Source organism: Nannospalax galili, unplaced genomic scaffold (genome assembly GCF_000622305.1).
Source record: "Nannospalax galili isolate Female #2095 unplaced genomic scaffold, S.galili_v1.0 scaffold875, whole genome shotgun sequence".
NCBI lineage: Eukaryota > Metazoa > Chordata > Mammalia > Rodentia > Spalacidae > Nannospalax > Nannospalax galili.
In genome coordinates, this window is record NW_008337059.1 from 2,310,619 (window position 1) to 2,324,413 (window position 13,795).

The window sequence follows — 13,795 nt, forward strand, 5'->3', positions numbered from 1 at the left end:
AAAGTAAGTTCCAGGCCAGCTGGGGCTACAGGGAGGCCCTGTCTCCAAAAAAAAATTAAAAAAGGGTGTGTGTGTGGAAAGATGGCTCAGTTAAGAGCACTGACTGCTCTTGCAGAGAACTTGGGTTCGATTCTCAGCACCCACATGACAGCTGACAACTGCCTGTAACTCCAGTTCCAAGAGATTCAGACACTCTCTTCTGACCTCTGTAGGTATTGCACAACACAGTACACTTACATACATGCAGGCAGTACATGCATACACATAAAATTATAATAATAAATAAAACATTAAAAAATAAAACTAGACTCCATCTTGTTCATTTTTCCTACAATGGTTCTGGGAATACGCCCAAGGCCTTGAGCATGTTAAACACATGCTATACCATAAGCTACAATTCCAGCCCTTTTGAGACAGTCTTGCTAAGTAGCTCAGGCTGCCTTTGAACTCAGGATCCTCCTACCTTAGCCTCCTATAGGTTGGGATTGCAGAGATGTGTCAACACACCTGGTCTGTCATTTTGAAGGGTGAATTGGCTGAGTGTGCGTGACTAAGAAAACTCCCAGATTCTCTAATTCAGGAGGCCAATGATCATTTACTGCAGCCCCATTAACTTATCCAGAAGGTTTCAAAACAAGTGATGCAAGATCAGACTACCTCTCTGCTAAGTTTCCTTTCCACCGTCCTTTGCCAGACTCATTTTAGGTCTACCCCTGGGCATGTGATTGAACTGCAATTCCTATTCTCAAATAAATGCTTCCTTTGCTTACATTGTAGCCTGCTGCTTTTTATGCCAAAAACTGCTCCAAAGACATTAAGAACACAAGATGGAAAGAAAGATAAAACTTTACTCCCCACTCTCCTCTACCTTTTGCCACCCTAGGTAACGACCTTAATTGGGTAGAATGGGAAGGCTGCTATGGTGCTGGCAAGTGACTGACATGAGAAGGGGTTTGAGAAGATGCACAAAGGTGCCACCTATATAAACTTAGGAAGCAAGTCATTTCCTTTATGTTGAGTTCTGTAATACCAGAGTATGAATATGTTTTCAATGTTTCCAAAAGTCCTGCCAGCATAAATGAGCCCTTACTTTACTTGGGAAAAGCAGAATGTTGATAATCAGACAGCTATTAAAATGGCAGCTCTTAAAATCTCTGACCATCCCATTTCTGAGGAAAATGGGCTCAGCAAGCCCAAGAGGTATTCTGACTTGAAGCCTTTAGCTAAATGGTAGGAAGAAGTAAATGTATAATTATGGCAGGAAAGACTAGTCCATTGCTTAAAGACTCAGGAAGCAGCCAGGTGTGGTGATGCATGCCTTTCATACCAGCATTTGGGAGGCAGAGGCAAGCCAGCCTGGTCTACATAGCAAGTTCTAGGTCAGCTGAGGCTACAGGGAGACCCTGTCTAAAAACAAAACAAAAGATTCAGGAAGCAGTCCTAAGCAGTAATCATAAATCACAGCTACATGCCTGGAATCCCAGCACCTGAAAGGTAGAAGGAGGAGGATCGGGAATTCAAAGCCAGCCTGGGCTACACAAGACCCTGTCTCAAAACACAAGATTCAAGAAGCTGACTCTTCTTTGTCTTTTTGAGACAGGGTCTTCCTTTAGACCAGCTGGCCTGGAACTCACTATGTAGACCAAGCTGGTCTCAAACTCACAAAGATTGACCTGCCTCTGCATCCACCTGCCTCTATCCTGGAAGAGATGGAGATTAAAGACTGCACCACCATGCCCGGCTGACTTTTCTATACACAAAGTCATAAAGATAATGGCTAGTATGTACTGAGTACCTTAATATATTAGGTACTACTCTCCAACTATGCTGAATAATTTATGGCATTATAACCCTATGAAGTAGGTACATGATATGAATAGAGAAGGGGAGAGTTAGTAACCGCTCAAGATCTCACAGGCAGTAGATGGGAAGCCAAGCTTCAAATCCAACACTCTGATCAGTTTGTACCCTTAACTGCTAGGCTCTCTTTAAGACTTTGAAGTGATACACATGACACCAGTGCCCTACAGAGTTTCTGAACCATTCTCCAAGCATAGTCTTTATTATGCTTTCAGACAATGTCAAGTTTCCATAGCTCTCTTTGAAGGTGAAATGGAAAGAGGGAATAATACAACTTGTAACTCAACATAATTATAACTATAGTCAGAATTTAAGTGCTTACTGTTAGGGTTCAGAGAGCCCCATCCCCTCACCAATAGGGCCTCATGGACCTCTCAAGCCCCTGAGAAAAGGGAACCTAGTTAATAAGCACCATGGTCTTTGAAGTCAAGAGAAGCAGACTTTTCTTCTGATTCTTGGCCAACACAGCGGGCTTCTCCTTTGATCTCTAAAGGGGGCAGGTTTTAACAGTCCCGCCCCCCCCTTCCCACCTAACCTTTAAAAAATATATCTTCCCGACTTCTGCACCACCCCAGAAGCCTCCCCCTATAAAAGACCCCAGCTCACAACCCAGGGCAGACATTCTCCCTACCCGAAAGGGAATCTGTCCATGTGTTCCTTTGCTAATAAACTCTATTCCGCTGGACTTTTATCTGTGTCCTGGTGCTTTCTCCCAATCAACCGGATTCATCCATCACCTACTTTTACTATATATGCCAGGCACAGTATTTTTGCTCAATACTTAACATGCATTACCTCATGCAATCCTCTGCTAGTGATGCAAAGTACTGTTACTATCCTATTTGTAAGTAAGAAAATGCAGACCTTTGACCAACATCCAGAGCCTAGTTCTCAACCAAGGCATACAGCCTCCCTTGAGCAACTTGAGGAGAGACTATGCTGGGTTTACTTACCAATAACCTACAGAGCAATGAGTACAGAGTTAAACCCTCAGTAAGTACTTCACCAAACACTGGTATTGATACTGTGGAAGAGGTAGAAGATTGCAGACGGCAGCCTTTTCTTTCCCACATTTTAGGGCAGTGTCACAAATGTATATGGTATATGCTAAAAAAGGTATAAAGCAGATTTCTTTTTTTTGGTCTTTTTGAGACAGGGTCTCCCTGTAGCTCCAGCTGTTCTGGAACTCACTATGTAGACCAAGCTGGCCTCGAACTCAAAGATCCACCTGCCTCTGCCTCCCAGGTGCTGGGATTAAAGGCGTGCGCCACCACGCCCAGCCAAAAAATTTTAAAACTTTAAGAAAGTTTTAAAAGAGGATGTCCCAAGCTTACCTGTCCCCGCATAACAGCAATCTGCTTATGGAACTGGCCCCTATCAAAACCAGGATCTTTCTGCAAGAGAAGGGCAGAAGGAAGACGGGACCTGTGTGATACCGCTCAGGAACCCATTTTTCTTCCCCACTTATGTTTCTAAGAATAATTTATTGAGAACACTAAATAAAGCAGTGGAAACAAGGAAGCAGTGGGCTGGGGAGTAACTAGAGTACTTCTTGCCCCACTTGGAAACTTTCTAATAAAGAAAATCTATATAAGGTTCGTAGGCTCAGAAGTCAACCAAGCACTCTAAGAACTCCCCTCTTCTATTGATAGAAACAGAAAACATCTCCAACTCCACAGCTCCATTTGAAAATGAGAGCTCTGTGGACACCCTGCAGCCACAGGATTCAAAGGACACAAACAAATGTGAGCCATCAGGACTGCCATTTCTCCTATGTAAAAGAGGATGACCTTGAACTTCTGATCGTCTTGCCTCCCCCTGCTGTGTGCTCTACCACAGAGTTTACATGGTATGGGAGATGGAACCCAGGGTTATGTCTATGTTAAGCAAGCACTCTACCAACTGAGTTACAGCCTCAACCTAGTGGTTGCCCTTTCTTTCAATCCATCCAAACCATGTCCAGCTGTCTGTATGTTGGAACCTTGCTCTGCTGGATGACTCAGGTCAGATAAGCGTAAGACATTCCTTCTTGGCTTATGTCAGGCAGAACCAATTGGAAAAATTATGAAGAGTTGTCTTTTTCCCAGGGCTAACCTTGAAGAGTTCATAGAGGTCCTCCTCCAAGTCCTTGACAAAGTTAGGGTCTGAAATCTTTGGAAGAATCAAATCTTTGATCTCCTGAGAGAATGGTACTTTCGCCTGGGGCAACCAGGCCCAGTAAAAAGGATCTGAAAAGAGAAGGCCAAAAGTAAAGATGGTGTTGGAAAAGTCCCTGCCCATGTGTCTTCTATCAAGGGACTTTCAAAGAGGGAACTCTTCTTCCCTGATACACAACAGATAACAAACAATAACAACCACTTAAAAGTGTTGCTGACCATAAGGCTTCGTGACTAGTAAATAGAGGACTCAGAGGACACATCACCTTCCAGGAACAGGCTTAACCATATATAACTACTTGCCACTGAGACATTCATATGATCCTAAAAATAAAGACAAGTGCTAAAAAGGGGGTCTATGGACTCCCTACTGGTATTTCTCCCCCTTTTCACAGGTTTTCAGTTATAATGGGGTAGGGAATGTCAACAAGAAAGATAACCCACTGCCAGCAATTTATCTGTAGAGACCCAAACAGAATAAATTATATAAAGATGAGTTCTCAGAATGAATGAGAAGAATATAAAGTGGAAATGAGAAAACTTATCATTATACAGGCTTTATTATTTATTTTGCAGAGCTAGGAATGTAACCCAGGGACCTTGCACATGCTAAGCAAGCATTTTACCACTGGGCTACAGCTCTCTATGCTTCTAGTTTCTCATCACCAACATATCCCTAGTGGGAACACTATATGGTAAAAATTATACTACTACTTTATTTTATGGAACAGTTGCTATGTGCTAGCCATTTTGTAAAAGGCCCTAGCTTCAATATTTCACTAATTCTTAGACCAATCCTGCTGTAGTAAGACACCTAGGAGTGAGCAAGAGTGGAGCCAGCCCAGTGCTCCTGACACTTACATGCCCTCCAGGAGTCAGGATGCTTCAGTGGGAAAGCCAGCCCATTGTCTATGGCAGCCACCTTGATAACAGGCTCCTTCACCACCACCCAATCTGTGTCCTGCAGAACAAAGACAGACTAATTTCTGGGGAGCCCACCTGCTAGGGCTCTTTAAAGTAGCAGCAAGACAACTCACCTCAACCCCTTCTTTCTTCAACTTATCTAGATCCAATCTGTAAACTGGTTTCTATATTGTTTTTTGAAACCAGTTCATTTGTAGCATCTCCTTCATTTGTGGCCTCTTTGAGGTTCTCAACTGTCCCTCTCTTACCTTCTCTCTGCCGCTGTCTATGTTTCTGTCTTTCTCTTTCTCTAGGATAGGGGCCTCACTCTGTTACTCAGGCTGGTCTTGAACTCATGGTCCTCCTGTCTCAGTCTCCTGAGTGCTAATTTTACAGGCTTTATAGATATGTACCACCATATACCGCTACAGTCATGTACATTTACCCAGAATTTGCCAGAGTCCTAGGTAAGAAAGATAAAGAAAAAAAAAAAAAAAAAAAAAAAAAAAAAAAAAGATAGCTGCAAGTCCTTCTCCCTAAGGTAAAGCAGTGAGAAGCTTGAGAATAGAAGAAAGAAAAATCTGTATCAGCCAGCCAAGGTCCTTTTATATGGACCTTAGCCCAGACACTCCTTCACTGGCAAAGATCATATTTTCAGAGAGAAAACAAAACCAAGGAAAATGACAGCTGGCTGTGTTTGAACAGTGTCGTCTGTATTCATGCCTTAGTGATATATGAAAAGGAAAAAGACAGAAGCTGAATGGAAAGAGTGAGCAGCCCATCCTTGCCAGCCCACATCAGTGACACTATCTACCTACATGGCTTCATGCTTCCTGCAGGCTCACTGGTGCCATTATAGAACAGGGACAGCAGTTTCAGGATTCCTGCATCACAATCCCCCACCCCATGCCTTCTTTCATTCCGGGTGTGTGTGTGTCTGTGTATCTGTGTGTGTGTGTATGTTTGTACTGTTATTTTTTTTTTCTGTGTGTGTGTGTGCTATTTTTTTTCTGTGTGTGTGTGTGTGTGTGTGTGTGTGTGTGTGTGTGCACTGTTATTTTTTTTTCAGTGTCAGAGATTAAACTGAGGACCTCACATGCTCTTATCATTGGCACGCAAAACCCTGGATACCGGGGCCCCAGAAAAGGGTAAGAGTAAGGGTAAAGGTAAGGATGAAGACAAGGGGGGGAGGGGAGGGGAGGGGAGGGAGGGGAGGGAGGAGAGAGATCAAGTTCACTTTTCTCCAAGTGCTTCCTACTTCTTTGAAAAGACACATAAGAACTGAGCATGGTGGTGCATGCCTTAATCTCAGTACTCAAGAGGCCGAGGCAGGAAGAGCACCAATTTGAGGCCAGCCCAGGCTACAGAGTGACACAGTGAGACCTTGTCCCTGAAAAAGAGAAAAAAAATGAAAGTGGTAGAGAAGAACAAGAGAACAAGAAAGGCGAGAAAGCAACTTTCCCTCTAGGCTTGTTTTCTGGGAAGCAGCTCTGTCTAGACTTCTGTTCTCTGAAATCAGAGTTATCTGTAAAAAACATTCCATTGTTTAAAAAGAAAAAAATCCCTGGGCCAAATGAAATTAAGCAAATTCATTTAATGTACTTCTCAGACCTTTACATGGTATTGTGCAACATGAAGCTCTAAGGAACAGAGTATGCAATATGTTCCAAATTTATCTGCTCCATTTTAAAATTTTTATTTTTAATTACATGTACATGTGTGGGTATGTGCATGTGAGTGCAGGTAGCACTAAGGTCAAAGGTGTTGGAGCCCCTAGGAGCTGGAGTTATAGGTAGTTGTGAGTTGCTCAACATGGGTTTTGGGAATTGAACTCAGGGTCTCTGTAAGAGCAGTACCTGCTCTTACCCACTAGGCCATTTCTCTAGTCCTTACTCCTTTTCTTTATACTATTCCAATTAATATCAGTCAGCAAGGTGTTCATTAAAACACACGTCAAAAAGAATATCCCAAATACTAACTTATGTGACCTAAATCTCTAATCTGTATGGTTCTACATTTTAAGGATTATTCCTCCTCATCTTCTTGAACTATAGACCAACCTCTTACCCGACAGCTAGAACTATCCATTGGACAGTCGTATTTGATCAGCCAGTTGTCATTGCCTCGATCTGTGAACAGAAATATTAAAGTTAGCAGAAATAACACTGGCTGATTTTCAATTTTAGAAATGATAGATTAGGTATTGGGGGCACTTACTTTAACCAACCCTCCAACTAAGATCAACTACAAAAGGCTGGATAAAATATTTTAAAAATTCTGGAAAGCACTGGTGTTTTTAACAAGACCATAAAAATTTGAGAGTCAATGTCATTTGTGTGGTGGCACATGCCTTTAACCCCAGCACTCAGAAGGCAGAGGCAGATATCTGTGAAATTGAGGCCAGCCTGGTCTACATGGCAAGTTCCAGGCTGTCTGGGGCTACAGGGAAACCCTGTCTCAAATAAACACATTAAAATAAAAATAAAATAAAATAAAAAAGAGAGAAGGAGGCAGGAAGATTAGAATTTTAGCTGGGTATGGTGGCACACACTTTAATCCCAGCGCGTGGGAGGCAGAGACAGGTGGATCTCTGTGAGATCAAGGTCAGCTTGGTCTACACAATGAGCTCCAGGCCAAGTGGGATTATAGGGAGACCCTGTTTCCAGCCCCCCCCCAAAAACCCCAAGATTTTTTTTAGAAAAATCTTCTGTAGCACAAAGGAAACAATTACTAGAGTGATGAGTGCCTAGAGAAGGGGGAAAAAACCTTTACTAACTATATACCAGAGAGGCAATACACACATACACATAAAATAAAAATAATAAATAAAATGTTTAAAAAAAATCAAACTGGTATTCTAGAACTGAAAAACTACAATCATGAAAATCAAAACTCAATGTATTATTACGAGTTTAACAACAGATCATCCTGAAGGCAGCAATTTGGAAGACGGTTCCACAAGAAAATAACCAAAATGAAACACATAAGAAAGAAAGAATATATGGATCTAACTAATAGCTAATATTTGGAGTCCTGGAAGGAAAGAGAAAACTGGGGCAAAAGTTATTATTTAAAGAGATAATCAGGACTGATCAGGACTTTTCCTAAACATAAAATATAAAACTATAAATTCAAGGAGCCCTGTGAATCCCTAGTAAGATAAATACAGAGAAAACCATTACTAGGTATGTCACAGCAAGATAAGAGAAGACATTAACTGCTAAAAGACATATTGCCAAGATTTAGTTCCATACCTAGTAAAACTACTCTTCAAAATGAAGACATAGGACTGGAGAGATGACTCTGTGGTTAAGAGCACTGGCTGCTCTTGCAGAGGACCGGGGTTCAATTCCCAGCACCCACAAGGTCACATAATTTTTGTTGTTATTTGTGTGAGGCAGGGTCTCTTTCACTATTTATGTAGTCCTAGCTGGCCTGTACTTGCTATGTAGTTCAAGGTTGGCCTTGAACTTGTGGGAACCCTCTAGCCTCTGTTTCCTGAATGCTGGGATTACAGGTGTGCACCAACCACACTTTACTTAGCCACCTACATTTTGACAATGTCAAAACATACATTAGAAAAAAAGCCTCTGCAACAAATGGTGCTTGAAAACTATAGCCATATGTAAAAGAATGATATTAGATCTGTATCTCTTTTTGTTGGTTTTTGTTTTCTTGAGACAGGGTCTTACTATGTACCACTGGCTGGTATGGAACTCACTACATAGACCAGGCTGGCCAGGCTGACCTCGAACTCAGAGAGATTCATTTGCCTCTGCCTCCCAAGTGCTGGGATTAAAGGAGTGCACCACCATGGCCAGCTGATCCATATCTCTTTTCATGCACAAATCAATTCAAAATGACCTGAAGACCTTAATGTTAAAACCTGAAACTTTGAAACTGGTAAAGGAAAACAAGTAAAACACTTCAAGATGTAGGCACAAGCAAGAACTTCCTGAAAAGGATTCTAATAGCATAGGATACAATCCTAAGAACTGACACATGGAATTAACATGAAACTAAAAAGCTTCTGCACAGGGGCTGGAGAAATGGCTTGCAAAGGACCCACCTTTGGTTCCTACCACCCACAAGACGGCTAACAACTATCTGTAACTCCAGTTCCGGGGGGATCTGATGCCCTCTTCTGACCACTGCCAGCACTGTGTGATATGGGTACACTAACCTACACGCAGGCAAAACGTCCACAAACATAAAATAAAAATAATACATAAAAAAATTTTAGCTGGGTATGGTGGCACACACTTTAATCCCAGCGCGTGGGAGGCACAAAGCCAGTCTGTCTCAAAACACCAGAATAAAAAGAAGAAAGTTGAGACCAAAATATCAGCAAGAAACAAGACTTGTAAAAAAAGAATCAAACAGGGCTGGAGAGATGGCTCAGTGGTTAAGAACACTGGTTGTTCTTGCAGAAGACCCAAGTTCGAATCCCGGCACCCACATGGCAGCTAACAACTGTCTGTAACTCCAGTTCCAGGGGATTTGACCACCTCTTCTGACTTCCGCAGGCACTGCACAACACTGGTGCACTCACCTACATGCAGGCAATACACACATACACATAAAATACAGATACTGAGTCTACAAATATTTGTTGGCTTCTGTGGCTAACATTTCTGTGGCTGACATTTTGTTAAAACCTTCACATATATTAAACAGAAATCTTCAACAGGATGTGGTGGCACATGCCTTTAACCCCAGCACTCAGAAGGCAGAGGCAGATATCTGTGAAATTGAGGCCAGCCTGGTCTACATGGCAAGTTCCAGGCTGTCTGGGGCTACAGGGAAACCCTGTCTCAAATAAACACATTAAAATAAAAATAAAATAAAATAAAAAAGAGAGAAGGAGGCAGGAAGATTAGAATTTTAGCTGGGTATGGTGGCACACACTTTAATCCCAGCGCGTGGGAGGCAGAGACAGGTGGATCTCTGTGAGATCAAGGTCAGCTTGGTCTACACAATGAGCTCCAGGCCAAGTGGGATTATAGGGAGACCCTGTTTCCAGCCCCCCCCCAAAAACCCCAAGATTTTTTTTAGAAAAATCTTCTGTAGCACAAAGGAAACAATTACTAGAGTGATGAGTGCCTAGAGAAGGGGGAAAAAACCTTTACTAACTATATACCAGAGAGGGGATTAATATCTAGAATATATAAAGAACTGCAAAAAAAAAAAAATTTAAACACCAAAAATATCAGAAATAAAATACCAGAAATCAATCAAGTGAACAGACAGTTCTCACAAGAAGAAATATAAATAGCCAATTAATCTTTGGAAAAGTGTTCAACATTTTTAGCCAACAGGGAAATGCAAACTAAAAGTGCTTGGAGATTCCATTTGAACAGCATGAATAGCTGGCATCAAGAAAACACACAAGTTGGCATGGGGACACAATGCCTTTAATTCTAGCACTTGGCACTTAGAAGGCAGAGGCAAGCCTGATCTACATAGTGAGTTCAAGGCCAGCTGGGTCGACAAGGAGACCCTGTCTCAAAAAGATGAAAGAAGAAAGAAAGAAAGAAAGAAAGAAAGAAAGAAAGAAAGAAAGAAAGAAAGGAAGGAAGGAAGGAAGGAAGGAAGGAAGGAAGGAAGGAAGGAAGGAAGGAAGGAAGGAAGGAAGGAAGGAAGGAAGGAAGGAAGGAAGGAAGGAAGGAAGGAAGGAAGGAAGGAAGGAAGGAAGGAAGGAAGGAAGGAAGGAAGGAAGGAAGGAAGGAAGGAAGGAAGGAAGGAAGGAAGGAAGGAAGGAAGGAAGGAAGGAAGGAAGGAAGGAAGGAAGGAAGGAAGGAAGGAAGGAAGGAAGGAAGGAAGGAAGGAAGGAAGGAAGGAAGGAAGGAAGGAAGGAAGGAAGGAAGGAAGGAAGGAAGGAAGGAAGGAAGGAAGGAAGGAAGGAAGGAAGGAAGGAAGGAAGGAAGGAAAGAGCTGGCGAAAGAAAGAAAGAAAGAAAGAAAGAAAGAAAGAAAGAAAGAAAGAAAAAGAAAGAAGGCAGGCAAGCAAACAACAAATGAGATGAGGATGTGGGGAAAAAGAAAACACTTAACTTAAACATACAGTGCTGGCAGGAATATAAACTGGTGTAGCCACTATGGGTGGAAATCAGTATGGAGGTTTATTTAAAACTGAAAACTGGGCTGGAGAGACGGCTCAGCAGTTAAGAGCACTCGGTCCTCTTACAAAGGACCCAAGTTCAGCTCCCAGCACCCACACAGTGGCTAACAACCATCCTTAACACCAGTTCCAAGGAATCCAATGCCCTTTTCTGGTCTCTGCTGGCACTGAATGCATGTGGTGCTCTACATATAAAAGGCAAGACATTCACACACATAAAATAAAAATAAATTTAAAAAATTTAATCCTGGCTGGGCGTGGTGGTGCATGCCTTTAATCCCAGCACTCGGGAGGCAGAGGCAGGTGGATCTCTGTGAGTTCAAGGCCAGCCTGGTCCACATAGTGAGTTCCAGGACAGCTGGGGCTACAGGGAGAGAGACCCTGTTGAACAAAGACCAAAATAAAAAAATAAATAAATAAAAAATTTAACCCTAGCACTTGGGAGGCAGAAGCAGGAGGATCTCAGATCGAGGCCTGCCTGATCTCTGTTCCAAGTCATCTGGGGCTACAGGGAGAGAGACCCTGCCCAAGCATGAGGATCTGAGTTTGACTCAGGATCACCCATATAAAAAGCTGAACATGGCTGTCTGTGCCTCCAGCATTAGGGGTGGAGACCAGCTGAGAAAAAGGCAAGTTTCCAGTTTAGTGAGAATGTAATAAGGTAATCTGAGGGTGAGGGAGGAAGTCACCCAATATCCTACTATAGCCTCCGCATGTTGGTCCAAGGGTACACACACCTGCACTCATGTATGCAACACATATACACACACGCACAACAAATACAAAATAAAAAAAATATAATTAAAAAACTAAAAATATTGGGGAGGCAGAGGCAAGCAGAGCTCTGTGAGTTCAAGGCCAGCCTGGTCTACATAGCAAGTTCTAGGCCAGCTGGGACTACAAGGAGACCCCATCTCAAAATAAATAAATAAAAAATTTTAAAAAACACTAAAAATAGAACCACCAAACAAGCCAACTCTGGGTATATACCTGAAGGACTCTAGATCAACATACCACATACCACAGAGATACTTACATATCTATGTTTATTAGTTAATACAGTAATAAACTAAAAAAAGAAAAAGCCCAGTAGTCCATCAACTGATAAATGGATAAAGAAAATGTGGTACACATAGGATGAAAATTTTTCAGCGACTAAGAAAATTGAAATCAGGGGCTCAAGAGATGGCTCAGCGGTTAAGAGCACTGACTGCTCTTGCAGAGGACTCGGGTTTGATTCCCAGCACCCACATGGTGGCTATGAACCGTCCTTAACTCCAGTTCCAGGGGAATCCAATGCTTTCTTCTGACCTCTGTAGCAATGCATGGCACAGTGCACTCACACATGCAGGCAATACACATAAAATAAAAATAAATAAAATATCTTTTTAAAAAAGAAAATTGAAATCATATCTGCAGAAAAATTGACAAAACCAGAGATAGTTATATTAAGTGGAATAAGCTACACTCAGGAAGATAAATACCACATTTTCTCTTATATATGAGATCTAAATGTAGGGGGTACAAAAGTAGAAAGGGACCATGAGATGAGAGATGGGAGGGTGAGAGGGAGAAAAGAGAAGATAATAGCATTCATACAACAGGAAAACAGAAGAGAATACTATTTGGGGGAAGGAATGAAACCAGGAAAGGTGGGGGGGGCAAGAGAGGAAGAAGATTGAAAAAAAAAAGGATAATGTGTATATATGTGTGTGTGTGTGTGTGTGTGTGTGTGTATGTGTGTGAAAATATCATAATAAAACACATTACTTTGTATGTTAACTTAAAAAATTAGGGGCAGCTGGGAGTGGTGGCACATGCCTTTAGTCCTAGCACTCAGGAGGCAGAGGCAGGCTCTGTGAGTTTGAGGCCAGCCTGGTCTACACAGAGAGTTCCAGGTCAGCTGGGGCTACAGGGAGACCCTGTCTCAAAAAGATGAAAAAAAACAAAAATAAAAACAAAAAAAAAAACAAAAAAGAACTAGAAAGTCAGGTATGATAGCACACACCTTTAATCCCAGTACTTGGGAAGCAGAGGCAGGTGGTTCTCTATGAGATCTAGGCCAGCCTGGCCTACACAGCGAGTTCCAGGCCAGCTGGGGTTACAGGAAGACCCTGTCACCAAACAAACAAAGGAAAAAGACTGGGGGGAAAATAAAAGGAGTTGTGGAACTTTTTCCAAATTAAAGGTAGCTAAGGAATATGTTAACCAAATGTAACATGTGGACTTTGTTTAGATCACTTCAATAGGTCAACTATAAAAATTACTTTTGCCGGGACTGGAGAAATGGCTCAGCCATTAAGAACAGTGGTTGTTCTTGCAGAAGACCCAGGTTCAAATCCCAACACCCACATGGCAGCTAACAACTGTCTATAACTCCAGTCCCAGGGAATCCGACAGCCTCGTCTGACCTCCAAGGGCACTGCATGACACAGGTGAACTTACCTACATGCAGGCAATACATGCATACACACAAAATAAAAACAATGTTTTAAAAAAGGTTTAAGGGGCTGGAGAGATGGCTCAGCAGTTAAGAACACTGGTAGTTCCTGCAGAAGACCTGGGTTTGAATCCCGGCACCCACATGGCAGCTAACAACTGCCCTTAACTCTAGTTCCAGGGGATCCAACAGCCTCTTCTGTCCTCCATGGGCATTGTATGACACAGGTGCACTTACCTACATGCATGCAATATTTATGCATACACATAAAATAATAAAATATTTTTATTATAAAAAATTAAAAATAAATAAAATA

General features: G+C 42.1%; 1 protein-coding gene across 1 annotated transcript in view; it reads right to left on the reverse strand.

Moving 5' to 3' along the window:
• Positions 1-13,795, reverse strand: part of Pi4k2a (phosphatidylinositol 4-kinase type 2 alpha) — a 60,669-nt gene that overhangs the window by 15,818 nt on the left and 31,056 nt on the right. The window contains exons 5-8 of the mRNA XM_008831968.2: positions 6,987-7,048; positions 4,878-4,977; positions 3,955-4,088; positions 3,195-3,254 (exon numbers count right to left, since the gene is read on the reverse strand). Of these exons, the coding sequence (XP_008830190.1) occupies positions 3,195-3,254; positions 3,955-4,088; positions 4,878-4,977; positions 6,987-7,048 (356 nt within the window). The remainder of the gene's footprint in view (positions 1-3,194; positions 3,255-3,954; positions 4,089-4,877; positions 4,978-6,986; positions 7,049-13,795) is intronic.